Source organism: Mastacembelus armatus, chromosome 4 (assembly GCF_900324485.2).
Source record: "Mastacembelus armatus chromosome 4, fMasArm1.2, whole genome shotgun sequence".
Taxonomy (NCBI): domain Eukaryota; kingdom Metazoa; phylum Chordata; class Actinopteri; order Synbranchiformes; family Mastacembelidae; genus Mastacembelus; species Mastacembelus armatus.
This window is the reverse complement of record NC_046636.1, coordinates 19,996,234-20,024,107: the sequence shown is the minus strand read 5'-3', so window position 1 is coordinate 20,024,107 and position 27,874 is coordinate 19,996,234. Positions and strand designations below refer to the sequence as shown.

General features: G+C 38.7%; 4 protein-coding genes across 9 annotated transcripts in view; 2 read left to right on the top strand and 2 right to left on the bottom strand.

Moving 5' to 3' along the window:
- LOC113129433 (cyclin-dependent kinase-like 5) overlaps nucleotides 1–3,507 on the top strand; it is a 31,353-nt gene extending 27,846 nt beyond the window's left edge. For 3 of the 5 annotated variants that reach the window (XM_026305424.1, XM_026305426.1, XM_026305423.1), the window contains 4 exons: nucleotides 229–396; nucleotides 510–823; nucleotides 3,235–3,303; nucleotides 3,444–3,507. In XM_026305424.1, coding sequence (XP_026161209.1) covers nucleotides 229–396; nucleotides 510–823; nucleotides 3,235–3,289 — 537 coding nt within the window. In that variant the 3' untranslated portion in view covers nucleotides 3,290–3,303; nucleotides 3,444–3,507. Of the gene's footprint in view, nucleotides 1–228; nucleotides 397–509; nucleotides 3,035–3,234; nucleotides 3,304–3,443 lie in introns of those variants that run through there. The other 2 variants (XM_026305427.1, XM_026305425.1) reach the window with 1 other exon arrangement.
- A 9-nt stretch (nucleotides 3,508–3,516) lies between these two features.
- On the bottom strand, nucleotides 3,517–6,386 carry LOC113129435 (retinoschisin-like). Its single transcript, XM_026305429.1, has 6 exons — nucleotides 6,332–6,386; nucleotides 6,037–6,062; nucleotides 5,744–5,948; nucleotides 4,907–5,048; nucleotides 4,633–4,828; nucleotides 3,517–3,669 (listed from the first exon to the last, which is right to left on the bottom strand). Exons 1-6 carry the CDS (start codon nucleotides 6,384–6,386, stop codon nucleotides 3,517–3,519), a joined length of 777 nt encoding a protein of 258 aa, XP_026161214.1.
- Nucleotides 6,387–7,763: 1,377 nt separating this feature from the next.
- On the top strand, nucleotides 7,764–24,190 carry LOC113129437 (AP-1 complex subunit sigma-2). Of its 2 annotated transcripts, none has more exons than XM_026305430.1 (5): nucleotides 7,764–7,878; nucleotides 8,598–8,776; nucleotides 10,805–10,913; nucleotides 11,021–11,158; nucleotides 21,160–24,190. In XM_026305430.1, the coding sequence occupies exons 2-5, from the start codon at nucleotides 8,598–8,600 to the stop codon at nucleotides 21,205–21,207; spliced, it is 474 nt and encodes a 157-aa protein (XP_026161215.1). In that variant the 5' UTR covers nucleotides 7,764–7,878; the 3' UTR covers nucleotides 21,208–24,190. The 2 variants fall into 2 exon arrangements, with proteins under 2 accessions (XP_026161215.1, XP_026161216.1); XM_026305431.1 differs by lacking the exon at nucleotides 21,160–24,190 and adding an exon at nucleotides 17,903–19,608.
- Nucleotides 24,191–24,348: 158 nt separating this feature from the next.
- Nucleotides 24,349–27,598, bottom strand: LOC113129434 (synapse-associated protein 1). The gene is made up of 9 exons (XM_026305428.2): nucleotides 27,239–27,598; nucleotides 26,991–27,109; nucleotides 26,841–26,907; nucleotides 26,669–26,742; nucleotides 26,413–26,552; nucleotides 26,126–26,277; nucleotides 25,711–25,769; nucleotides 25,445–25,586; nucleotides 24,349–25,363 (listed from the first exon to the last, which is right to left on the bottom strand). Exons 1-9 carry the CDS (start codon nucleotides 27,444–27,446, stop codon nucleotides 25,236–25,238), a joined length of 1,089 nt encoding a protein of 362 aa, XP_026161213.1. The 5' UTR covers nucleotides 27,447–27,598; the 3' UTR covers nucleotides 24,349–25,235.
- Between the last annotated feature and the right edge of the window lie 276 nt (nucleotides 27,599–27,874).

The following is a 27,874-nucleotide window of genomic DNA, read 5'->3' as shown; positions in this document are numbered from 1 at the left end:
GTAAAGGATACCAGGAAACACACAAATATGTTTTCTTAAGCACATTTCGACGTCCTAACAGGACTCTGCATAAAACCTTGTTTCTAGAAATACTGATGGAAGTGGTAGGTCCAATCTGTTGTTTATTTTACCTCAGAAAAAAAATTCTTTCAGTTTCTTGTTGTCCTTTACAGTGTGAAGTTGTACATTGGGACAGCTTAAATGACACTTACTTCCACTGTGTGACAGATTCCTACTGAAGGTGTGGATACAGTCATTCAGAAGTCATCTAGATCTGTGGGACACCAGAGCAGCCGCCACAGGTCTCGTGACAAGAGCAGAGAGCGGGACCAAGACCGAGAGCGAGACCGGGACAAGGACTGGCCACCTGACAAGCTGTCTGATTCACACTCCCCAGTAAGTCTTACAGAGAACATAACATAGCATACAGGTGTTTTCTTGATGCGTGTGTTGGTTTGAAACATTGGGTTTAGAGATAGTGTTGATGCAATGTGTCATGTCCCTTTCAGAGTCAACCACTGAAGTCGCTGCGCAAACTCCTGCACCTTTCATCCTCGTCCTCCAACCAGACTGCACCTTCTGATATGCGCTACCAGCCGCTACCTAATCCAGCCTCTGCGCAAGGTGGTTTCACAGAAAGCCGGGGTCACTCAGGGGTCAGCACACCCCAGCTGAAGAGCCGGCAGGCAGCATACCCGCTGCCTGGACAGCTGGAGTCTGGCTGGCACTCGTCCGCCCTGGGCCGCTCAGAGGGCAACCCGTACCCTGAGCAAATGAGCATCAAGGGGGGCCAGAATGGACATGGCTTCGGACGCCCTTCCAGGTCTCGTATGCCAAACCTCAATGACCTGAAAGAGACAGCTCTGTGATCTCCATCGCCCTACAGCTCTCACATCCTCTTCAGACTCTTCTGTTTCCCCTCTGTTGCTCCTACACCACCCTTGTCTAACAGTACACCTGCTGAACACACACACACACACACACACACACACACACACCAAACATTCAGTTTTAAACACTGCTTGCAAACAGGACAAAAGCCTTTTTATGTCTTAATTTTTTTTAAAGCTTCCATGTTTGATAGACTTTATATTATTACTTCTGTAATTCCAACTATAATTTATATATAATACAGTAAATATATTACAAATGGAATATATAATATATATAAATGGATAGATAAAGTGTAGATTTTAAGTGTAAGTATTTTTGTTTCTATTCAATATAGAAATATAGTGCTTTTAACTGCGTAGTATTTCCTTAAGACTATCTAAAGCATTCTAAACAAAGTTTTATCAGTTGTTACAATTGAGATTGGTAATGTCAGTAACTTGTGTTCATCTCACCCAGGTTTGTAACTCTTTGTCCAAGCTCTCTGGCCTTTGGATGTGCTCTGTCATACTGGTTAACAATGCTCAAATGTGCAACCACAAGTCAAAGTGCTCTTGTTTTTAAAAACATAGCTGTACTGTGATTTTTCTGAGTTGACACTAACAGACTAAAAAGCTTCAATCGATTTGTTCTTTTTTTTATAGTGTTTAGGTTATTATGTCTTTTTGAAAATGCAGCCATTTTAGAAACAATGTTACCGTAAACTCACAGAAATCCTAACCTACATCGCCCTCTGTTGGACGTATTGAAGCGCTGCATTGACAGCTTTCTGAGATTGCCACGTGCTAGTTAACATTTATGCACTGACTTTTTATGCACGAGATGTGTAAATCATTTCCATATATATTATAAACAAACATTATACAATCAAAACCATGGCTACAGCTCAATCACTTGAAATAGGACAATAATAACTGTTCATTATGCAGATTATACAGAAAATCCTTTTGGTAGTAATATAATCTAAAATTATTTACTGAAATGTTTATTTATCTGAAAGTGTTGAAGCAGCCTTGAGCAGACATCAAGCCTCCAGTAAATGGCAAAGGACATCTGAAGTGAATACTGAGTGATATGGTTTTCTATAACTTCCCTTACAACAAGATTTCACATCAGTAAGTCCCAAGTGGCTTTATCAATCAAACCTTTGCTTCTTGTAAAGGTTCGATTGATAAAGCAGGATTTTACAAGGTGAATACTAAGAGGTACTAGATAAATACTAAGCTATTCTGGGTGCACCAATGCAGTGATGTACTACAACCACAGCCCTGTTAGATAAATTCACGTGACTGGGTTTGGACAGTTCAACCATTTATCTGTTACTTTTAGCTAATTACACTTTTTTTTTTTTTTTTGCTACTTCTAGCTACTTCAATTGTTTCTTGGTTTCTTTTTATCTTTTTCAATATCAGTATATTAATTGCAACACAACTCCTGTTCAGGTAGATCAACATGTGGACCTAGTGTTTTTACAGATCTTATTATTTCTGTTTTTTCACTTAGCAGAGCTGCTCCACAGTCTGGTAACTGAAGAAGTAGCTGTGGGCTGGGAATCACTGTAGTAACCTATTTAAAACTAACTGCACAAACTGAGACACTTGGGATGAGCGTTTAAGAAATCTTTAAATTAAAAGCATTGATGGCAGAAGCTCTGTGCTGTTATGTGGGTTTTCTGTCTGAGATAAAGTGCCATGAAAGCAGTTTGGCAGGAGTAAATTTTAAATGTTTTAATGTTGCACTTTGAAGAGACTTTGTGGCTCAGCAATATTGCTCTCACTCTGTAAATTCCTGTTCATTGTGTGCTCAGTGTGTGAAGACTAAAACGGAGGGCCGCAGGCTCCCACAGTAGCACACTGAGTGGAAACATGACCGTACTGTATTGTGTTGTGCATCTGTAAGGACTGTGCACACTCTGTACTTGACACAATACATTTCTCTCTTTGGATTACTGTTTTGCTGAAGGGGCACAGTGTATTATATTAATACTGATGTGTGACTACTTGTTTGGTAATATTTATAACAGAAGCCGTTTATCACATGTTTAAATGAAATCAAGTATTAAGTTTGTGCTTTTATTACAGACACAAATTAGTAGCATAGTCCGTGTTTTTCATCTTTTTTTTTTTCAACAGGGCATTTACATAAGAACATAAACCCACAAATGGATGCTTAACAATTTTAGAATATTCATGTTTACATATGTATCATTAAATCTGAAATAAAACAAGCTCATTTGATTTGACTCTTAATTTGTAAAATCTATTATTTGTGAAGTAGTGTTTGATTCTGGTTCGAAGACGTTTATTGATAAGTGATCGTATCTTTGTATTTTACTTATTGCAGAATGCAGTCATCCAAAAAACTCTCCTTTTTAACTGGAATCCCTTGTATGCATTAAAAAGGTCCAAACAGGTATGTATATATTAAAATAATGAAGTTACTGAGACTTTAAGACAGCTATAATTGTGCATCAAACATTACCTAGCCAGCCTTAGTTTGATGTGAGCCTCACCAAAAAAATACATGGTAAAATAACATATTGGGTCTTTCAGTGCTGGACCAATGTTCCCCTTTTGGCAAGTGGTAGGTTGGCAAGGGGAAGGACCCACAGCAGCCAAACAAACTTCAGGTGCACTTGTTCATGCACATCAGCAGCTCAATCCTCAAGGCGATGCGGGTGTGCCAGCCCAGCGGCAGCAGGCGGATGTAACGAGCTATGATAGGGGGTCGGAGCAGGTTCTGCACCGTGGAGGAGTGGTCGGAGTTGCCATAGAAGACCTGAGGAGTAGAAAGTAAGCCACATGTAAATATACAGTAGATCACTGTATTATCACATCAAATTCATTCACTGGACTATGATTTTCTGTCTTTCCTTAAGATACTGTAAATAAATTTGTCATCATTTTCTTTCACCATGAGCTTAGCTCATATTGTGTTCACTGACATTTTTCCCATTTGGGAGTCAAACAAAAGTGTCCATTAAATTTTAATGGACACTTTTAACTTTGATATTCATTATTGATTTGGTCAATTGATTATTCATTAGCAGGCAGCTTAGTGGTTTAGTGGTTAGTACTGATGCCTCACAGCACAAGGCATGTTCTCATTCTTATGTGGGTTTTCTCCGGATACACTGGTTTCTTCCAATAGTCCAAAAACATATGTCAGGTTGATTGGTGTTGATTGGTGACTCTAAATTGCCCATAGGAGTGAGGTTGTTTGTCTCTATGTGGCCCTGTGATGGACTGGTGACCTGTCCAGGGTGTACCCCTGCCTTTCACCCAAAGAGGCTCCAGGTGATCCCTGTGACCCTAAATATGAATAAGCAGGTATAGATATAGGATGGATGGATTATTCATTAGGTCTATAAATGTCATAAAATAGTGAGAACATGCAAACTCCACACAGAAAGGCCAGGTTGCAAACCTACAACCTTCTTGCTGTGAAGCAAGAGTGCTAACCACTCATCCACCATGCTGCCCCAGATAACATCAACAATGATTCATTCTTCTTAAAGAGAACAATTAACTAGACATTGATCTGACTGATTGTATTTGAGACTGCACAAAGGTATTTAAGGTTTATTGATTATATGAGGCTTTGCCATTGATTATAGTTAGTAAAACAGTTAAGAGGTAATGACAAGCAGCAGTGGTCTTTTTCTTCTGCAGTGCTGCTGTGTAGCAAAGTAGGGATGGACATGTACTTACATCTTAACTGACTACTATTTTGCACTCTTACCCTGTTGTTGCCTGTCTGGTCTTTGTAATAAATCCAGTTGAGTGTTTCCACAGTGCGATATTGGATGCTATATTTAGTAATCCACTCATCAGCATCACATCGGCCCTGGATGAGGATGCCAGACACCACCCCCACCTCCTTCAGATCAATCTGGATCCACTGGTACTGGTCATTGAACTTTGACAGCCATGCACACCTGACATAGATTAACACTCTTTTGTAGAATGCGCAGTATGTGATATGACCTTGAGAGGAGTTCTGAGTTCTGACTCACCCAAAGCCTTGATTGTTAAGTCGAGCCTTGTTGGGGACCCAGGATGAGTACCAGCCTGTGTACTGGTCCTGATTGGAGCAGCTGATCTGGTCAGATGTCACGGCTCCAGATTCAAAGCCCAGGGCTTGGTGGTAGGGGCATTCTGTGGAGGACAGTACAGTTTTCATTTTTACATTAGTAATAGGCTTTTTATGGATTTGGTGACAAGATTCAACCATTCTAACACCTGGCACTACTAGATTAGATTTAATCGGGACATCATCTGATGTGCTTTCTTTCCCAGTATCATGCTGTTACTTAAAGCCCTATTTTGGGCTACTTAATCTGCTCCTCACATTCCTGCACAGGTAATGAGATTATCTAATCCAGGCCTCTTCTGCACAGTTGTTAATTTCTCGGCCCCACTCTTTGAGCATCTCTAACGGAACCAACTCCTTTTAACACACTGTACAGCAAGAATGTGTCTGGCAAAACTCGAGGTTATAGTAGAAAGTGATTGTGCAGAGAAGCCGAGACAGCCAAGATTAGGCTGAGTGCATTTGAGGACACAGCTGTGTGATCCATCGCACCATCTGGAACACTTAAAAATCCACAGGAGACAATGCTTCCCATCATTAATCTTCATATGTGCGATGTTGACTAACAATTCATTGTCCTTCATACAATGTGAATCCCATTTTTCACTTTTTAAAAACTGACCTTCTACATAAAGGACATCCAACATCTTTGTGTGTGTGTGTGTGTGTGTGTGTGTGTGTGTGTGTGTGTGTGTGTGTGTGTGTGACAAATAGGACAATATGTCAGTCCAGGTGTCAAAGGTAGAGCCAGAGTGCTCACCTGGCATGCAATTCATTGGGTGACCCTGGGTTGGTGGCGGAGGGGGCGGTGAGGCTGACAGGACAGGTGCTATGGCTTCAGGGGTACGTGTCGGTGAATCAGCAGATTCACAGTCGCAGGTGCAGGCTTTGATGTTTCGTGTCCATGTCTCAATCACCCGCTGGTCCTCCTCCTGCAACTCCTCTTCCTGGCCAGCCTCCTCCTCCTGAAGGGCATGTGGAGAAGAGTTAACCCACGGTCAGTTAAAGTCACATTTCAGGTTTCGTTTAGGTGTTTTATTTATAGCCTCTTACCTCCTGCGAGTGGACAGTGATCAGGGCTATACCACATCAAATGTACAAGCAGATGGTGAAGTCAAAATGTAAAAACACAAGAGAAATTTTACAGGAGAAATAAAAAAACAACAACAAAGAGAAATAAATAAAAAAACTAACAAACACATCTGTCACTACCAACAATGAAGCCTGATTAATTCCAAAGTTTATTGCAATAAATCTTCTGTATGCATGGTAACAAAAAAACTGATCAACAAGGCAGAACACAATATATTACTGTTTTCTAAGACATCTTCAGTGTGCAGTGACTTACCCTGAGATAGAAGTAGGAGGAACAGCACAGCAGCACAACGAAGAGTGACCTCCATCTTCCTCTTCACCTGTGCTGGAATGTGATGTGTGTGATACCCAAGGCTGATGGATAGGATTACTGTAATCCATAGGCCTGTGATAACTTTATCTAATTCTCCTCACACACCTCCCTTAGGCTGCTCTATTTTCCTGAACCTGTGGTGAATACCATCACCTCATAAATCCAGAACGTCATCCAGAGTCATTCTTGATGGCAATGGTGTTACTCAGGTTTGGAGCGCCATCCCTTGTCAACCCACACACTCATATTTGAATGGGGCTGCAGCCAGTCCCAGCTGGCACTGGGCGAGAGGCAAGGTCCCCCCTGAACAGATCCAAACAGATCCATGTTTTTGGACTGACTGTGGGAAGAAGCTGGAATACCCGGAGAAAATCCATGCAGACACAGGCACAACATACAAACTCTGTACAGAAAGGCCCCCAGGTTTCAATGGGATTCAAACCTTCTTGCTATGAGGCAACAGTGCTAACAGTGCTGCCCCTATAGAAATGTTTTACAGGAATATGTAAGTTGAAAATATAGCCATAAAGCCATACCACCAAAAGAAGGAAGGCATAACAAATGAAGTGTTAAGTTCCAAAACCTGAGCTGGATTAACACCATGGGTCCCATATGTACCTTGTTTTCCCCATGATACCTTCATAGTATACTCAGAGACCTAGAAAGAAACCAGCTGTGCTATGAAAACATTCTACCTGGAACTAGCTTTTCTTTGTTTGCATTAGTTTGTGGTAATTTAATTTAACTTATCCTGGGAATATTCTAAAGAAGGTCTTAAGATTTTGAGAAAGGCTCCTGTATGAGACAGAGCTGCAACATAGTATAATAATGCAATACCTGTTTTAAGTGATATTGGAATTCTTTCCCTGACATAACTGCATCTCCTCACCCTGAGAGACAGACAGGAGCACAGGAGTGCTTCAAGACAAAGAGAACACTACATGCCTGAACACACCTGAAATTAGAAATTACTTCAGGTTAACGCTACACTTTAAGTGCTTTCAGTGTATTTTCTCAACAATATTATTATCCTGATTTTCATCATGTTGCCCACTATTAAGTAAACATCAAACAAGGTATCTGCCCTCTTCTGCAGGCCCACTCTCAAAAATATCCCTTATTGCATCATATGTATTTATTGTTTTATTTTATTTTATTTTATTTTATTTTATTTTATTTTATTTTATTTTATTTTATTTTTTACCTCTGTATTTAGATATTCAGCAGCAGATTCAATTGATGACGTTTTAATGGGCAGAGCCAGGCCGGGCCTTGTGAGTTCATTGATGTCTAAAGTAGCCAATCACATTCAGGATGTCAAGTTAAAGCGTCTAGAAGGAGGGGCCTATTGAAAAAAAAAAAAAACAGCCAATGGACAACATCATGAGCGTCTCATTGGCCAATCATGTGTTTGATGCCAACTGTCTGTTCAGGGTGGCTTTGGGTGGCTCATTTCTTCAGAGGGGCACACAGTGTTATTATTCAGGGTAAGTAGTTAATTGTTTTTCTGTTCACATTAAAATCTACGTCCGTACTCGGCCATATATCGTTTTTCCAAACCGAAGGCTAACGCTAACTGCCGAATAACGGTGTTTCCATTAACGTTAACTAACGTGACTTCCGTTAGTCTGTGTTGATAACGGTGGAGGCGAGGTGATGATTTGGTAATGTTTCCGCTGTAACTACAGAAAACTGGCCTTAATTAGCTGCTGAATTCATAGTTTATTTGGTAATTGCTTTAATGTAACGTTATATTGAAATGAAAACGTGGACTCTTGTCTTTGGTCTACTGTTAACTAACTAGGTGAAGTGTTTATCTTTAACACATGGCACCGGACCGTACACAAATAGCTTAACAATTAGCTAACGTAACGCTAACTGTTAGATAACGTTAGATATTTTGTTGGCATCCTTCATTAGGTTAAATTGTAACACATCCGGTTATCCTTTTAGCGAGTTTCTGAGTTTGACTGACTTGACTGATTTGTTTTGCATCATGGTTATGTCTTCTGCACCCCTCACATTAGTAATCTATCTTAACTTGTCAGAATTATCCTGACTCCTAATCCCTACATCACATAAAAAGTGATTAGACACTGATCCATTGAATGCGTTTTGTCTCATTTTGTGAGTCAGAACTCACCCACTCTTTCCTCTCATCTCTCATTGTGTTTCAACAGCTCCTTTGTTTTTCTCTTCATTTCAGATGCAGTTCATGCTTCTGTTCAGTCGACAAGGCAAGCTCAGGCTTCAGAAATGGTACGTACCATTGTCTGATAAGGAGAAAAAGAAGATCACCAGAGAGCTGGTTCAGACAGTCCTGGCTCGAAAGCCAAAGATGTGCAGCTTTCTAGAGTGGAGAGACCTCAAGATTGTATATAAGAGGTGGGTAGAAATTGTACTTTTCTATGAGCAAAAATGTTTTCTGGTTGAATGCCCACAGTATGTATTACACTTCCCATGGGCAATTCATAGACATGGCCTAGGTGGAGGCTCATGAGAGTGTTATCAAAGAGATGAAGACATGACTGCACTCAGACTACAACAAGAAAGAGCATTAATTTTGCCTCATTATATCCTGTTGCCATGCCAACGGGCAGGCAGGCAGACTGGTGAACCCAGGTGACCCAACAGGGACAGATAAACACAGCACTCAAGGTGCTGACCAGACATTGACTTTGCACTATTGCACAAGCAGACAGAAGTTTGTTTACCTCTTCTGATGAAAATAGTTTAAAATAATTATTTACAGTTTATCGTAATCATTAGTAGTTTTATGTGTCTATATTTTTGCCTACAGCAATTAGATGCACTCTTACTGCATCAAATCAAGGTGTCATTCCAGATTTGCACATATATGGTATGTCCCATTTTCAGCTGAGCCTTAGGGCAGCCTGCAGAAACTGCCTGCTGTTTTAAGTGCAGGCTGTTGATATGATGTTTGGTCATACAGCACAAAATCTAAAATCTGTCGTTGGATTTGGAATGATAAGATCTGGAGCACACAGCTAAAGTAAGGTGTGGTCAGCATGCAACATTTGCTGGAACCAGCAAGCAACTGTTTGGTATTTTTGTTTTTAAACTCAAGTCAAACCATTAATTGACCAAAGTAGTTATTTTTTGCTGATTAACTGCTTCTGCAATTTCATGATGACTTGCTGTATGCCCAACTGTTAGTGCACATTATTAAAAGTCTTTTAGTATATGTAACTGTGTTCTCCTGATGTCATATTTGCAGATCTTGCTTTAGTTGTGCACTCTGTGGGCCCTTTTGCAGTGAACCAGAACCAAGACAGCTCACTAGAGAGCTAGATGGTTTAGTAGTGTAAATTTCTAAAATGCATTTCTGTATTCCATCTGACTATATATCAAAATCAGTCTGGGATGACAGGTAAGGCTGAACTCATTGCCAGGGGAATTCCTCCTGCTGGCAAAAAGAAATCTGAAAAATAAAATACCTGAATTTCCCTTTGGCGATGAATAAAGTAAATCTTATCTTTCTTATCTTTTCACCTTGATACTTGGTATCAAATAATTGAAAATGTAACTCGAGTAAGGCTTTCCACTCCTTGCCAGGCCTAAAATCCAAAATCAACATTATAAAAATATACTTGTTAATAACAAATGCCTTAACTCATCATCCGGCTGCCAGATGCAAAATAAAGATGTATATTATTTTGGGAACTTCCTCCCCATTGTGTTACATTTGTGTTAGCTTCAAGAGATTGCTGTCATGCTGTATGAGTCAGCTACAGTAAAAGTGCTGCTTCTCAGTGCCAGAGAACAAAACAACTGAACTGAATTCATTGTTTCTTGATCTTGGCACTGCCTTGCATCCATTTGCGCAAATAACAGACAAGGACGGGGCGGACCATGAAACAATAAAGAACTGAAAGAATGCATCAATCAGCTAACGGGAATCAATAATGCAAACGAGCTCCAGCTCAAGGCTTGCTCTAGTATGCTCATTTATTCCTGTCCTACTTAAAACCTACAGCTTGGTCCATTGTGCCCCTGTGCCTTGCTGGTTGTAAGGGCCAGCTCCTTCATTAGCCAATCATCACATGCTTAAAGAATACCTTAGGGATTATCAGGGATAAAGAACCATAGCAGAATGAGGCTTAACTGACACCACCTTCTGTATCCGGCTTATGGCTTTTAAGTGAATACCAAGCACACAGTAAACAGCACTCCCTAATAATAACAGAGAATTGCTCTCTCAGCACTATTACAGTGAGCACTGTATATCACTTGGAGATACAGTCTAAGTGATGAAATGTACAAAGTCAGCTCTTTTTGTATTAATTTTGTCAGGTTGAGGTTGCAGTTCAGAGAAAGATACTTTTTGTAAATGCTGTTATTTTTTATTGAGATTGTCAAGCTGAAGTTGGCTGGCTTGTTGTTCTGTTGCAGATATGCCAGCTTGTACTTCTGCTGTGCCATCGAGGACCAGGACAATGAGCTCATCACACTGGAGATCATCCACAGATATGTGGAACTGCTAGATAAATACTTTGGCAGTGTGCGTTTCTGCTGTCTCCTCACATCTGACCATGTTGTGTATTCATACCATGTTTGCCACATGTACTTTTCATTTGTAATTTGTGTTATTTAATTTCTACTTCACAGGTCTGTGAGCTGGACATCATTTTCAACTTTGAAAAGGCCTACTTTATTCTGGATGAATTTTTGTTAGGTGGTGAGGCTCAGGAGACGTCCAAAAAGAATGTATTAAAGGCCATTGAACAAGCTGACCTGCTACAAGAGGTAAGGCACCGAACGAAATCAAGTGTGAATTAGAATTATTTCATACCTTTTCTGATGATTTCATACTAATTACTCACACTTCATTATGACTGTGCTGATTTATGATTGTCCAGGTTAAAGTGAGATGGAAAACTATTGTATTTTCCAGGCTATAAGTCGCACTGGAGTATAGGTCGCTTCTAGCAAAAACAGCCTTGTTGAACAGAAAAAAACATAAGTCACTTTGGTGTATAAACCACATTTCTAATTATACTAATTATAGTCTACATTAGTCTATCAAGATATATAGGGTAGGCACAACAACAAGCAGAAGTTCAGTATGAAATTCATTCATCCTGTAGCTGCTCTTTGTTGTTTTATCACTCCCTACAATATTCAAATCTGATCCACTGTCCTAAAATATACAAAATCCCATCTTGTTATGGAGACACATTTTTGATAAACACAATCGGCCTTTATGTTTCCCAGGTTTTTTTAATGTAAAGAAGATATAGATAATTATGGAATGTAAGTACATTCAGTGGCTATTGCCAAACACATCAGGGTAATAAATAGTATAAAGACACAGTTTTATTTCATAAAAATTTGAAGATTTAGTGAAGTTGGAGTTGATGTGCTAGTATCACCTAACTTGGGTAAAAGCTAAAAATATTAAATACAAATACATTTTTTACTTTGTCGAAAGGGTTCCATCCAAAAAGTGATACCTGTTTTGCCATGATACACTCCAGGCATTTAAATGATGTGTTGGCTCAGAGATTTATGAATGTGTTTCTATATAACGTCTATCACAGCAGACGCATTAGTATAACTTATAGAAAGTGGGTTTTTTTTTTTTTAGAGTGATTTAAATGTAATGTTGACATTAAGTCTGAATGGGATGTTTTCAGTAAGCTGAAGAAACGTGGCCATTGTTACTCTAGATTTAAATTCCATAACCTTAACTAGAATTGCTCTTACGACATTACTTTACCATTTACTTGTGACTTTAGGTTGTCTGTTAAGTGGGGCAGGGTTGGTGTTGGATTCCTGATGATCCCTCCTGTCTTCAGACTGTCTTAGCTGCATGAGTATAGTACTCATGGTTTATGCAGCCTTTTTGCAAATCTTTCACGTTTTCTTTCTTGTGATTTTTTTTTTTTGTTGTTGTTTTTTGTTTTGTTTTTTTAGTGTGCAGAGCTTCATTCTCTTTGATTTAATTTACCTGATCTCAGTCTTGATTTCAGCTGATATATTTCTCTCTCTGCCTGTGTATTGTGTACTACTGTGATCTGCAGAATATAGACTTTCAGATGCCCCTGTTTGCAGGTACAGTTTGTAAACAAACAAACAAAAAAAAAAAAAAGTAGTTTTAGATCAGTAGCTTTAGATGAATTGTAGACTTACCACCCGACTCTAAAGCCAGCAGTAACAACATACCAGCATCTGCGATATTTGGAGTGTCACACATACACCATTAATATCAAAGTTGCTGGTGTGTTTTTCTGCTGTATGACTTCAACCCTGAAATCTCTGTGTAATTGCAGAGCTAGTCACTAACCAATTTCTTGTCTCCAGCAGTTTAGCTCATAGCACAAGTAAAAAGTAAAAGCAATCTGAATTACCAGACAATGTTTATATTTAATTTTTACCCTAAGAGCTATTTCATGAGGAGCTTACATTTGTTACAGCAGCACAAATGGCAGTGAAAAGAAATATTATGCTTGATGCAGACAGTTGTGGAAATCTGGTCAGGCCAAAGTCTCTGAAACCCCAGTGCAGGCTCCTGTACACTGAGGAAATATTACTTAATGAATATTACATATTCATATTACTTAATGAAAAATGTACATTAACAAATATTAGCCCGACAATGTATTGGTCAACTGCACATAACCAAGATATTCACCTTGAATTAAAAATGTGCTATTTCAAATGCAGCCTGCCTTGATTAGAAATCAGTTTCCTTTGTTTAACTGGATGAACCTAGACAAAAGGACGTGATGTTTACACTGCAGTTTCACTATATTATGTAATCTGAAAGTTTTCATTTTAAATTATCCACATATCTGAAGGCCTTTCAGTGTGTCTGCACATTGGACATATTGGACACATCTGGACATAAATATTATTTTGGCCTTGTCATTGATATTTGATAGCGTTGTCTTCATGTACGTCACGGTTTTGACTTCATTCATCACATTTGTGAAACTGGGAATAGAAAGTAGCCTGAAGTAAGTAATGAAGTAAGGAAATAAATTTGCGAAGCATTAGAACGACTGATTGTGGCCCACAGCCATTAGCTGTATGCCAGTTGCTACCTAGCCAAGTCCCCAAGGACAAACTGTGAAGCTGTTCGCTGATTTACAGTCAGCTGGACCATCAGGTAGCTGCACTGTAGAGAACATAATGTGCTAAGATCCCTGAAGACTTATGGTAAGTTCTTAATATAAACTTCTTCCTTTTAATTGTATGAATTAAGTAGCTCTTGAAAATAATTTAGCTGATTTTCTTTCTTTGGAAGGAGTGGGGTCAGACCTAAAGAGTACCAATCCGTGTTGCCCTAAGAGGCAGAGAGAAAGGTCTCTGATTGGCTCAATTCTGTATTTATAGAACCAGAGTGAAGACTGGGGAAGTTTGCCAAATGAAGAGATCTTATAATGGGTCAAAGTCGATCCATGCCTTCATCCAGGCAATTGGTAACTACTAGACTGGTGTAGTCAGTCAGTCAGCATGGGTTTCAAGTACTGCGTGCCGTGAACTTCACCCTGCATGTATTTCTCTGAGTTTGACCGTCTCATAACTCTGAGTGAAAGATACAGTACATGACACAATGTAAGGGTCATAACAGGCATGAACAAACTTGAATGTTTAGAGCATTTCAGAATACAGTCAGTTTCACTAAGGCAGCATAATCCAACACTTTTCAGTGTGATTGAAGCTGTGCAAGTTTGGAGAATCTTAATATTATTACAGAACATGAGAGTTTATATTACACAAAATTGGAATTGGAATTTGAAGAAATGTGCTATGCTGCCTGTGTGAAGACTAGCCTGTTGTTATACTAACAGCACTGAATGAAATGGCTCACTTTAATCATTTCTGAACAATAATACCATGTTACCAAAATATTTTACATTTACTTGTGCTGATGTTGATGCTGCAGGTTTTTGGAAATGGTGCTACTTGAACCAAAATGGCCATTTTATGCAACTGCCTTCTTTTAATTAATAACAAGATATTAAAGAACTGTCTTGTTCAAGCCTCTTATTGAGGATTTAATTCTTTAAAATGGATCACAGATATATAGCATAATTAAAAGAAAAACTCCTGACTGATTTCCTTAAATAGTTGGCTGTTATAGGTCTAGCACACAATACTCAAACAAGATTAGGTAATGTACTTGGACACTATTTTCAGTTACAGATTAATACACGTTTAGCCCTAGCAAACATTTATTGGCAACAGAAGAGTGTATGTAGTCATAACTCAAAATAAACTACAGCACCCATGTTTACGGTAATGAAGGCACATGTCACCCAGTGAAGCTCATTGGTATGGTTTTAATTTTGGGGCAACGGCAAAGCTTGATGCCGCTCTATGGTGACAGATAAACTATTAGGCTTTGGCTACAAAGATGATACTTGTTTGATACTTAGTTATTGTTGGTTTTGGTTTTTAAGGGTTTTGTTGACAAAAATATAATCATAGAGAAGCTCACCAGCTAGAAAACCAAATGTTTCCTATTATTATTAATCTTATTAGCACTCACTCACATATGACCTATTCTTTTCTCCAATCAAATATAAAAAAAAAACACAGTGCCTTTAGTATTTGAGATGCTGCAGGTGACAATGGAGAGACATTTAGAAAGTCAGCTGGTCAGAACTTTATAAACACCTAAGTGCAATGTTGACATGCAGCGTTTCTTCATGTTTAGTCAACATGTGATGCATCTTCAGTTAAACCTAATGTACCTATACTGGAAGTTAGTGGATATAAGATTAGTTAAAAGAATGAGCAGGTTGAGTAAGGGCACATTTGGTGCAAGTGCCTCTGGCTTTAAGGCATTAGTAGGTGCATACTGCAGTAATTACACAGAAAACATACCACAGGGGATTTGGTCAAAGCCATTTTAATAAGGCTTTAATGAAACATTTCTCAGGAGCTGGCCATTACTTTGGTGCCAGCAAGCAGACCTTCTTATGGAGTAATGATGCCTCAGAAGAATTTCAGCTCAGCTCAACTCTCTGTGAGACATCACGGATAAATTGTGCAGAGAGATCCTCACAAAGAGGCCACTGTTATTGTGATGGTCGGTTAATCTCCTTGTCCCTGAGCCTGTCCCTAAATGTAGATGTGTAGATGTTATTGGTCCCAGGGAGATTTTTTTTTTTTTTTTTTTTTTTGCATTACGTGAGTTGCCAGTGATGCTTCATTTGTTTAATTTTATAAAAATGTTTGCCTCACAGGTGTGATGGTCCCAAATATGGCCTCTGAGTCCTCTGGTCTTTTCCAGAATTAGGCCCACTGAGGTGAATACTGTTGTGGTGTTTTTCCACCACAGGAACTTAATGAGCTGTAACCAAACTTGTCCCCCCTGACCCAGTTTCTGCTTTTGTTTCCACTGACCTCCGCTTGTGTTGGAGACAAGCTCTGGGAGCTAAATTTCAGCACCCCTCAGGAGGTAGCATTAAATCTGGTTACAGGTACTTGAGGGGGAGGGGTGGATTGGAACCACAGCTCCCCGGCTGTGCAGCAAATCGTGTATGCACCCAAGCAAATGGCACCCCGTGTTGCCTTTTGTGAAGGAGAATCTAAAACACAGACAAATATTTTCTTAGAAAAACAACAAAATAACACATAAAATTAAGGTTGATTAGCACTTTATCCTCATTTCCCCATGGTTGTTGATGGTCCCAGGGTTTACCGCTACCACATTTTTAACAGCTCGTGTTGCCTTTTAATGTCGTGGGATGATGTTCTTCCATTACATTAATGTTTGGAAGAAAAAAAAAAAAAAGCAAACATGAAGCAAGGTGGAACTGACCACTTTAGTCCTTCAATTTCGGGTTGAGGGCATGGGAAGCTCCAGGTTACAGCATGTTAAGTTCCTGTGATGGAAGTTCCCTACGTGTATGTGGATTTAGGCCATCTGTACATTAGAGCCCTATAGAGAGAAATAGTCTGTCCTCTTACTAGGCACTCTAAGAAAGTCTGTCTGTAGCTCAGTTTGTACTGGTTAAGACTGTTTTTTGTTTGTTTGTTTTTTTGTCACTCCACAGCTGGTTGATTGTCTTTGTCAGTTTGTCTTTGTCTTGCACTTATTTAAAACAGCTCATTGACACTGTGCATAGGGGTGTGACGAGATCTTGCAGTATTAAACCATGATGATATTTCTCCCCGGGGTGAAACGTTGTTTCGTGGTATCAGTACATAACAGAGCTGTGTAAGTCAATCATTTCAGCCAAGTATGTCCAGCTGCAGCCTCACAGATGTGCAAACCGCCTGACAATCCACGCCCACTGGCCCACGACGCTACTGTGGCTGATAAAGACAAAAGATCATTGCAAATACAAAAGAAATTGAAAATGTGTGTTTTAAATAGATTGTTTATGTAAAGACCCTGGATTAGCATAGAAGATTCAGTTTGTTCTGTCTTTTACTGCATATAATTTATACTCAGAAAGTAGAACTGGTTACATTCATAACAAGACGATTATTTCAAAATATATCATGTATCTCGCCGTTAACGGTTTCTTAAAAATAATCTTGTCTCGTTCTCTTGTACCCAGTATTTTTTGCTGTCTTGTCCCGTGAGCTAAATGTATCGTCACACCTCTTAACTGTTCACATTACCAAATGTTTTCTACGGTTAGATTTTTCCTGTTTTAACAGACAACACAGGGTCACGGTCACTTCATTTTGATAGTGACTTTGATCATTTTAAAAATTAAATGGTAAACTATCCCAGCTGTTAATACCCTCTCACTTTAAATGAAGTAAATGGATTTTTACAAATTTTGCCCTTTTTTCAGGATTAAGAATCCAGAATATCAATGCTTTCAGGCTAAGCTTAGTGTTTAGCACACTTTTTCTGCCAAAAGTGAGATGATACGATTGATACCACTCTACTGTGTAATTTAAAAAGGAAGCTACAACCAGGAGATGGTTAATTTAGCTTAGTATATAAGTGAAAACTGCTAGCCTTTGTCTGCACAAAGATTCAAAAGGACACAACTAGCACATTACAGCTTGTCTGTTTAATCTGTATTAAAATCAAAAGCTAAAAACAAGCATTTACTCTTTAATGGGGTGTTATGTACTGGAACTATTTCTTATCCAGCTGCAGTGATTTCAGTAGTTTCTACATATTAAAGCATGTAATCACAATCACAAATAGTCATTTTTGCTTGTTTACACATTAAATAAGATAAAATGCGGTAGTTTTTGAAGTAGAGATGCTGGACAGAGCCAGGCTGGCCGTTTGCCTTGGCTCACTCCTTCTTAGGCTCCAGCTTCATATTTAGCATACAGACATGAGAATGGTATCAATGTACTAAACTAACTCTCAGCAAGAAGGTAAAAGTTTTCCAAAAATACTTCTTCACTACTAACCCCCTACTAGAACAGGTGAAACAATGACAAAAGAAGCTTGTCTTGAATCTCCTGCTTGCTGCTCTGTCTCCTGCATGTCCTGTGAGTGAAGTGTCTGAATGAGGCAGCTATCATGTTTTCTAAGCTGTGTGCATTTCTCTCCCCCAGCCCCGTCATGAGTACTTTAATGTGCCTGTGTACTGATTGGCTGCCATCGCTGCTGCCAACGCCGCTGCTGCTATCCACCCTGCATGCTGACCTCAGTGCCTGGCATCTTTGTTTCTGCCCTCTGAGCACCTGTCATTGGTCACTGGTTTTGGGGGAATCACAATGTCCACACATCACTATTCAACTTGGTACCTGACAGTCATGATACAATATTGTCACAATATTAGAAGTAAATTGAAAGGTAGAGAAAACATGACACTGTTTACAAACCACGTAGGCTAGATTAAACATTTTGTCTGATAGCATGGGCAGAGATGTCCTGTTAGTGGGTGCTACTGAAATATCATAAATTTAGTCGCTATGTATATACTGATATATTGTTACATGCCTGTCACTGGTCAATTTATCATGGTTTCATTGCACCAGTTGAACACCTCTCTATCTTACCACTGTAAACCAGTAAGTTTGCCATCATCTGTCGTCACAACTCAAATGTAGGGTGTTTGATCTGAACATTGTTAACATCCAGTCCACTTACTAGTTTCACTAGGGCTTTTAGCCAAAACCTTTGGCCTTCATTGGCAAAGGAAAGTAAAAATTGGAGTTTTTTTTCTTAGGTACTCTTTAGACCCTTATGGCACCAGTCTACACTGTATAACTAGTGAATGGATGAGTCAGCGGGCAAATGATACTAAGCTACTGGTTTAAACTTCATACTGGGGTTTTAAGTGCGTCACATCATATCAAGTATTTTGTTATGATACGTGGCCTTTAACAAAATTTCAACTTTTTTACTGTGCTAGTGCGACTCCAAATATGTGGTGAAAGTCTGCCCCCTGTTGCACAGGTTGTAACACAGGCACACAAATGTGTGTACAGTATACCTGTATTTAAGTGAAAACACATTCTTTCAAAGAAATGACAGATCACACCGAACATAATAAAAGAAGGTGAGTTCTGGTGTTACATATTTCAGGCTCATCCACCTTTACAGCTGATAAGTTATTGTGAGTCCCAAGAGGTGTTCGAGGTGTTCATGTTTGTATATTTCATGTTTTTATTGCTTCTGTCATTGGTCTTGTTGAATTCACATCAGCGTCAGCAGTGGGTGGGAAGTGAATGCATGTGTCGTGTTACCTGTTCTTCTATCGCATCTTTTGTGAAATTTTTCAGTTTTGTGTCACTTCAAATCATATGTGCTTTTAGGTTTTGTTCTTTTCCAGGATTTCCAGGATTTGTTGTTGTTATAAATATGAAACAAACTTTGTTCAGAACCTAGCACACACTAGAAGAGTTAGCTTTTCCATATCTGTCCAGTAATAAGCTGAGTTACTTTAAATCTTTCAAATAATTTATAGATTTTGATCATTTTCAATTTTTAAAAATAGCAAAAAGCACACTTTAAGGTAAGTAATATTGGTGGCATTAATACTAAGGAAATATTGTCTCTTTGCACTCATTAACCAAGGGCCCTTGGCTTTTTACACCGTAATGATATAGACCTTTAAATGTGATTATTATTAATCATTAGCCATGCACATTCTCCATTTTGTCAGAATTGCACATTCACTAAGCACTTAAAATGTTTTCTATAATGTGTCATTGTTCATCTGTGTCCTATTAATAGATCATTATTATTAACTGAGGATATTTTATCAATGTCTATAATAGATAAATAAATTGTTTATGATTTTTTTGTCAATACAGCACGCTGGTGTCTTTCTTTGATACAACTGTTTGTGTTTATGGTGTTTTCCCACACGGCATCCCTGAGTATAGGGTGACATTTAGTAATTTCTTTTTTACCACAAATGTTTTCTTCCTTTCTGGAAAGAAACTTGATAACCTCACCACTGAATAGTGCTAAGCTCCATTTGTTTTGAAGCTGTTTAACCTGCATAATAGGGGACAAGGGATTCATTATGGCACCAAATTCCACCCCAAGAGTGAAAAGACCTTAATGGGTCAATAATCCATAGTTTCCTTTCAGGATCTGGGTTGAATATTTTGCACTGAAAATTAAATGACACTTGTGTAGAAGTGGGTTGTGCATCTCCTCTTGCCATGAAGCAGTTTTTCAGTCTCATTGTTCTGATCCAATTCCTCTCTTTACTTTGTGCGGAAACTTGTTTTAGGATGCCAAAGTAAGTGCTTTTCTTCCTTTCTACCACAAGCCACCAGCTCTTACATTTTCTTGTATTATGTGTCTCTACACAGTAGTGTAGGTACAACATAAAAAGTAAATATAATGCATATCTAATAGCTGATTAAAGTTTTGAAGCCAGTAGGTCGGCTCATGCGTTTGTCATTCATCTTTCACCTTATGATTTATATATGTGTGTGCACATTATGCATAAGCTAAAGCCACCCAACTAACTTAGCATGTACATGTACATACATTCAGTATTAACGTAAAAATATTGATAAATGCATCTTTAAAGTTGCAACCACTTTTTGACCACCATTCATACAATTGGAGCAATTTTGTTAGGACTGCATCTTGTTTAAATAATGCACCCACATGTAGGGAAGAAGCTAGTTACAATGCATATAAACAATGAATTATTTCAATAAATAACAGATCTGATTTTATGAGGAAGAAAATCAACTCAATTTTTTCAGGCCTCAAGGACACACAGTCTGAATGTAAACAAAGATTTGTTTGCAACAAAACTGCAGGGTACCTTTAACAAATAACTGCACTATCAAATTCTCAAATATTTCTGATTTTGGAGGGTGAACTAAACTACAGTTATTACTTCCCAACCTTGTTCATTTAAATGTATTCATTTGATTCGGTGTTAATAACAAAAGTTGTCTATTAGTGTAGCTTTAACTTTCATCTGTCACCGTGTCACACCCCAGCTATTAGTGTATAACTGAGATGAACTGAATTACAGAGCTGTGGGTTTCTTACTAAAATCCATCCCTTTCACTTCTGAGTGAAAATGAATAATAATTAAAAAATGTTGATTAGTTCAGGTTTGAATTGTTAAAATGTTTGCATAATGCTAATGCTTGATTAGTTGCCATATCATAGTATGTGCAATACTTCCTGACCACTAGTGCTCTTGAGAAAGTGATGACATGACACCAGATAAAACATAACTCCACTGTGTGTGTGTGTGTGTGTGTGTGTGTGTGTGTGTGTGTGCGCGCGCTCTCTGAGTACTGCTGTCGTTATTGTTGCTGTAATAAGTATATGGTGGTTCCTCTCAGAGCACTTCACTGGAGCTGTTGTTCCTGTCCCTCCACAGGAAGCAGAGACCCCACGCAGTGTGCTGGAGGAAATTGGACTGACATAAACACGGTCGTCATGATCACCCACTTGCCACACACTCCATCACCCAGCTACTCTGCTGTATGTAGCCGATAACAACTACCAATTCACCCTGAAGCATACACAATCTCAGTCTCTCTCTTTGTCTCTCTCTCTCTCTCTCTCTCTCTCTCACACACACAAACACACACACACAGTGGGGATGGTTTTCCTGTGTATCTGTGTTCCACAACTCTGCCTTTCTTTTCTTTTCTTTCTTTCTTTCTTTCTTGATTTCTACTTTTTTCTAAGGCCACATTGTTTGTCTATTTTCTACTGGTTATGTGTTCAATGTGATGATGTTACTGGGAACCAGGAAAATACAGTATAATTAAGCTTTTTGCTGTGTTCCAATCCACAACGAGACACTTCACTGTTTCAGTTTGACCAAAGCTGATGGGATGTTTTACGCACCACTTCTGAATTTCAAATGTATTATTCAGAGTTACAGAGTTATGCTTTATTGGAAAGTCAAAAATATTATATTAACAGAACCAAAGAGTTATGTTTAATCTCAGTTAACCTTGCATTCTGACCATACTTCCAAGCACAACATCTGACACATAATACACTATATGTACAATTTGAAGTACGCTGACTGTATTTACAGTGTGCGTGCCCCCCACCCCCCGACCCAAACACACACATTCACAACTGAAATGACTGGATAAACTAAGGACTAAATATTGTATGTAATACATACAATTCTTCTTTCTGTCTACAAGCCATTATCACAAAACTGTTTGGTCTCTTGCTTTCCACTAGCGGGGGTCCCCCTTCATGATGAATGCCTGCCTTAATCTCTAATGGATATGCATTCATTCACAATTACTGTAATTCAGTTGCATTTGCATGCCACTACAAGTTTACTTTATTAATGTGTAGTGTGCAAGAACTAAATTGATTCTTGTTTTTCTAACTACTGTGCTTATTTCCTTCTGTAAATGACCAATAACTTAAAATATGTGATCAGTATTGCATAGCACCTTTCACAACAGTGTTTCAAAGTGCTTTAAAAGGAAATCTGTGACTTAAAGCCAAATTAAGAAAGCAAAATGACACAAACATAGCTTGCTCGAATACGTTGTTTCTTTCCATCAGCTCATGAGTGAAATGTCTGTATCTTTAGCAGCTTGACGTTTGGCCTTCCTCACTGGCTAGTTATCCAGCTGGCTAACTTTGCTGATTCATGCTGGGATGGTCGATACAGTGGTTTTATCAGTCCATGGATGGGGTGAACGAGATAAATGACACTGGTGAGAATGAGACAAACATATAAACAAATTTAACCTTCATACAAATAGTGCAGCTTTGGCTTTTGGATGAGCCTATACTCTAAATCACAATTTCCTTCATTATTTATACTCTGAAAACACATTGATAGAATTTAGTAACAATCTTGAGCTAGTCAAACAGACCACCGACCATTGTGACACTTTAAAACTCCTACACACCTGAGGCCCGTTCTTCATACATGGCTTAGCAGATCCAGGAGTAATGAGTAATTCTGCATGTTCTAATCATGGATTGGGAAATCCGGTTTTGTCAGGTCTTCAAATACACCTGAGAGGTGGATAACACAACCTGGATTCAGTGTAATACATTGAATGTGTACTATTAGTGTGCAGCTCCTTTTTGGCATTTAATATGAGGCGCTGACAAACCTGTCAAGTAGGTGATGCCCGCCTGATGAAATCTTTCTAATAGGAATGGGTCGGATGAGCCAAAGGATTGTGCTGATGATGAATGCTTGTCTTATTATGATCGCACAATGACAAAACTTAAGAATAAACCTGCTCCTGAACAGGTTTGAGATTGCAGTTATGTTGCCAAGAAAGCAACCTCACCTTGACTTTGGAAGAACCATGACACATCCAGGATCACATCAAATTGGCTCAGCTGTTAATCCACATATGAAAAACAGGCATCTAGTGTCCACCCTCACGGGTGTTTTCACTTCACCTGGGCAGACCTCTTCCCAGGGACCTTACATGTGTGTGCACAAGCTGTGTTGTGGCTCTGTCCGTCCTGTTAGCTTTGTAACACCTACATCTGTGATTTCCATTCACACATGAAGTTTGTCAACCAATTATCAGCATAGCGCCAACATACTCCAACCCGTGCAGAGGTCTAATCAGTATAAGTGAAAACACCAGTAGGAGTGTGTAAGGCCTTGGACAAATACTTAATGCCGCTTCACTGTCTATTCAAAATTGGTAGTGATCTAACAAAAACTTGTGACATGCTGTGCAGCATGTAAACTACCTATTTACTACTGTGACTCTGACAAAAGTGTGCTAAAGCAACAGTACATAAAATAGCAATAGTGTCATAAACTGTAGCAAAGTATTAAAGTTTTTATGTACTAAAACTGTAGTTTCTGCCACTTGGATGACTATTGAAAAAAAATGTAAAACTCGGCACACATACTCGCTTAAAATGCCTTGGACACAGGACTGTATAGATATTATAATCTGACTTTTTTGGGGGGGGGATTTTAGGTTAATCTTTCACTGTGTGTACATCTTTAAGAAACTGGCATTGAGGTTTAACCAAAAGCTGAGTTAAAAATATATATTTTATGAACCTACTCACCTCTTTTTTGTTTCTCCATTTTACGGCTACTGTACATCAATAGTATGACACATTGAAATATTAAAACCTCTTCCTATTATCACTTTTGTATAACTTCAAAGAAGCATTTTCATGTGTAATTATGTGTGATATACTATATCTGAAGTATGACCGAGAGCAATTCTATACTGTGTATAAAGTCAAATATACAATAGCTATAGCATGAGTGCAGTGCAACATGTGTATTACATCACTGGACTTGTCTTTAAGGCAGATGATAAATTGTATAGTTTATTGTTAGAGTGTCTGAAATGAATAAAGGAGGAAGGTTATGTTTTCCTGCCAAGGTCAGCAATAAAGAACACTCCAGGGGCTGAGAGACATACTGTCACAAACAGCTTGTTTCCTCCTATTCTTCACACACAGCACACAAAGAGTGGGCTGTCCAGTTTTAGTGATCAAAGAGTAAATGTGTCTCAGTGTTGTCACACACAAAGACATGTTTAAATATGCCCAACCTGCATGAGAGGTTTTCAGAGATTCAGACATTTGGTTTCAATTGATAATAAAGTTTATGTTTAACAAAAATTCACAGGCATTTTGCATTAGTACAAACACAAAAGACAGAATTCGGTGGAAATAGGAATAGGCTTGTTTGGACTGACATATCTCCACAAAGTACTTAACATTGTATCACCATTTGCTTTATACTGTATATTTGCATGTAGAGATGATGCATGTGATCACAACAAACATATATGTTCCATACACTGTGAATTATATTCTATACTGCAATGATTTCACACAGTGATATTAAAACTGGCTCTCATTGTCTATTAGAAACAAACACAGTATTTTAATGTACAAAAAGAGTTGGCTCAGTGATTATCTACCTCTTATATACTGGTACATCCAGGGTCGCAGGGGACTGGAGCCAATCCGAGGCAACACTGGGTGAGAGGTGGGGTGCACCCTGGAGGACCCACACAGGGACAGGGAGAACATCCAAACTCTTGAACCTTCTTGTTGTTAGGTGACAGTGCTAATCACTGCACCACCCTGTTCCAAAATGTACCATACATACATATATATATAACTAAATGTTCTAAAATTGGATGAAAATATTAGTCCATGGGGACTCATCAAAGCCTGAGGTCTATGACTTCATACTTTATATTGAGCCTTTGACTTCTACAGTTAAAGAAAATACACCTTACTCATGTCAATATACTAACAGAATTTGCTGTTTTTTGAGATGCAGGCCACAGAAATAGTATACTGAAATGTTAATGATATTCAGAGGTAATTTTCCATCTCGACAGTTCTTAGAGGACCAATACTGTAATGAATCATTCCACTACGAGCATAAAATCTCTCGCCAGGTGCTGTTTTTGACCTTTAAATGTTTCCTTCAGTTAAGGCTGCATTTGCTTGAGTGCTTTAACTGTCCTCCTTTAGCATCTCTTCAATCTCTCTGTCCCACTTGTCATCATGGTTCCCATTATTAGCCAGCACGTCATACTCCTGAAGTTCTTCCTGCAGCTCTTTCTCCCAGTCCGCAATCTCCTCTGAAAAACATGTGAAATCACTTATTCAAATCTAACAAACAACTATACTACATGATAATTCAGTTCAACAAAAAGATTTACCTTGTTGTGTGTTTGAATGTTCCTGCTTGTCTAGAACCAGCTGTTCCATGTCCAGGAGCAGGTCGTCCTCATTTATCTTGTAGGAGTCAAAAGCATCGCTCACAAATTCTGAAAAAGGAGGGCTGGTGGAGATCACCTCATCCTTTCAGTAAAGGGATAAAAGGATATGAGAAAATAACTACAATGGTTTTAGTCCAGTCACTGTTTTACTATGGATACTATGAATATTTTCTTGGTGTGTTATTCTTTGAGAAAAGGTGACTTGCCTCACTTGATTTTGCTGCGGAACTGATGATTGCAGAGGCAGTTTTCCATTTAACTGCATCTGCAAAAATCATTTTTGAGCTGGATTATATCTTAGTTATATTAAAATAAAAAAGGTGATGCTCAAACTTTCTTTATGACATTAACAGTTTAGACTAATCCATACAAATGTTTTCCATCAGTGCTTTTAACAAAGCTATTATGCAGATTAAAAATCTAAAAGAAACCTTAATTTTATCTGAAAAAAAAACAAAGTACAAAAAGTTCCTTTGATTAACTCATTTTTTGGTTTGCCATAATATCGGTGTTCCTACTGTGAATGAATATTTGGCGTTTTCGTGTAAAGTATGTCTTGACAAAAACAAAAACATGATTAACCATGGGCCTTTAAGTTTTATGTTGTACACTCAATTGTACCGTTCTGATGAGAAGCTTGAGGACTGGAACCAGTTTTGCCCACGTCTCTCCTCTCAGCAGCCTGTTGTGCTGCTAGAGCTGTGAGCTGAGCCGACTGTTTTATCAAGGACACACGGTAGAAGTAATTCTTCCAGAAGACCTCCTCCTTCACCCTAAAACGAATGACACAGTCATCTCTGCGGTGGAATCACCTGACACATTTCTGTCTTTAATAAACTCTTTTATGCAAGGATGCACATGACAAAAACACAGGACAAAGTAATAATTCAGTGTCAAAACATTCTCACTGTTTGGGGACCAGATGGAAGCGCATCTTCCTGAGGAGCTCATCTTCCTCCAGCATCACCATGGCGACTGGATACATTTGCTCAAAGTCAAAGTGAAACTGCACTCCAACCGGAGGATCTCGCAAAAAATTTCTTTTGTCCTGTCATCAAACGAAGCAATAAAAATCATTAGTTATATTTTTATTAATATTATATTAATGCACGATTTAACTTTTTTGGAGTATCAAAAACATGTTATATGAAGAGTAATACTCACAGCTGAGAGAACTAAAATCTGTTGCTGTATGGTGTCCTCTTCCTTATAACCAACCCATGGTGGCACAGCAGCACCTAGATGAAGGAATTACAGTCTACTGATACTGTAATATATTGTACTTCTATACACATATATTGCACTTCCATAAACCAGCACAGTATTCTTTACTTACTATACTTTTTTGCTTGTTTCTCTTGAAGAAACTTTTTTTGTTCTTTCTGGAAATCACCCCAAATGGTCTGTGGAAAGAACATATTTCATCAAACGTCTAAAGAAGGACGTGAAACCATTTCTATGTAGACAGACAGCAAAGGAAATGTACCTTATCAATAATGTCATTAATCTTGCCCTCCTCCACTCTTTTCTTTAAGGTTTGTGCTGTCCCAGCCACAGACTCGGACAGTTTCTTTGAGGCACCGCTCGCGATATTATAAATGTAACCTGCAATGAAGGGAGTTTAACCAGCGTGACTGATAACCTCGATGGTTTGGTAGTACAAGCAGTATAAGTACACTAATACTACTACAGTAGTAGTATTTTACTCTATCTTATCAACTTTCTACAACTTACCACCGAGTCCCGTTGCTTTTTGCAGAGGTTGAGTGGTTTGGGCTTCTCCTCCAGCGTCACTGCCCCGCTGCCTTTCAGCTCCAGCCGTGTGTTTGTTTCCAAAGTCACCAGTCTCACCTTCATTGGCATCAACCACAGTCTCGCCTCCTTCTTTAACTTCACCATTTTCATTTTCTAATCCAAGCCAGGTTGCCCAGTTGTTGATCATGCCTTAAAGATTTTGTCAATAAGGTTACAATACGTTATTTAATATGACCGAATGACAACTTTTTATGTGCCTTTCCCTAAAGTCTAACTTTTGTGTGATAGACGGTGACGTTTCATTTTTACCAGCTTCCGCGAATCGGTTAGTTTTGGCCCTACTCCCTGCCCTTAGGTTACCGGGTTGTCATGGAAACCAGATTCCGTCTTTATCCAAGTTAATTGTTATCTATAATATATAATATAGTTAATAAGTAATTTGGATTAGTTATGTCGGAGGCTGCACATATCCATGTGTAATAGGTTTATAAACAAGTTCTCATATGTTAGAGGGGAGTGCTATCTAACTCGCTAACTAACGGTAGGTGGCACACTTGCGCTGTTTGCTACACTTGTTGTCCCTGTTGTCCATGGATGGAGCTAAGTTAGCTTAGC

Bases quoted from the DNA above. Each gene is read 5' to 3' on its own strand.
- LOC113129437 (XM_026305430.1), top strand. From the start codon at position 8,598: ATGCAGTTCATGCTTCTGTTCAGTCGACAAGGCAAGCTCAGGCTTCAG. The intron at 10,914-11,020 runs GTGCGTTTCTGC...TCTACTTCACAG, and splicing joins TAGATAAATACTTTGGCAGT to GTCTGTGAGCTGGACATCAT. The intron at 11,159-21,159 runs GTAAGGCACCGA...GTCCCTCCACAG, and splicing joins AAGCTGACCTGCTACAAGAG to GAAGCAGAGACCCCACGCAG.
- LOC113129434 (XM_026305428.2), bottom strand. From the start codon at position 27,446: ATGATCAACAACTGGGCAACCTGGCTTGGATTAGAAAATGAAAATGGT. The intron at 26,908-26,990 runs GTACATTTCCTT...TTCTTTCCACAG, and splicing joins TTAATGACATTATTGATAAG to ACCATTTGGGGTGATTTCCA. The intron at 26,278-26,412 runs GTGAGAATGTTT...CATTCGTTTTAG, and splicing joins TTCCATCTGGTCCCCAAACA to GGTGAAGGAGGAGGTCTTCT.
- LOC113129435 (XM_026305429.1), bottom strand. From the start codon at position 6,386: ATGGAGGTCACTCTTCGTTGTGCTGCTGTGCTGTTCCTCCTACTTCTA. The intron at 6,063-6,331 runs GTAAGTCACTGC...GATGTGGTATAG, and splicing joins CCTCCTACTTCTATCTCAGG to CCCTGATCACTGTCCACTCG. The intron at 4,829-4,906 runs GTGAGTCAGAAC...AATCTATGTCAG, and splicing joins CTTAACAATCAAGGCTTTGG to GTGTGCATGGCTGTCAAAGT.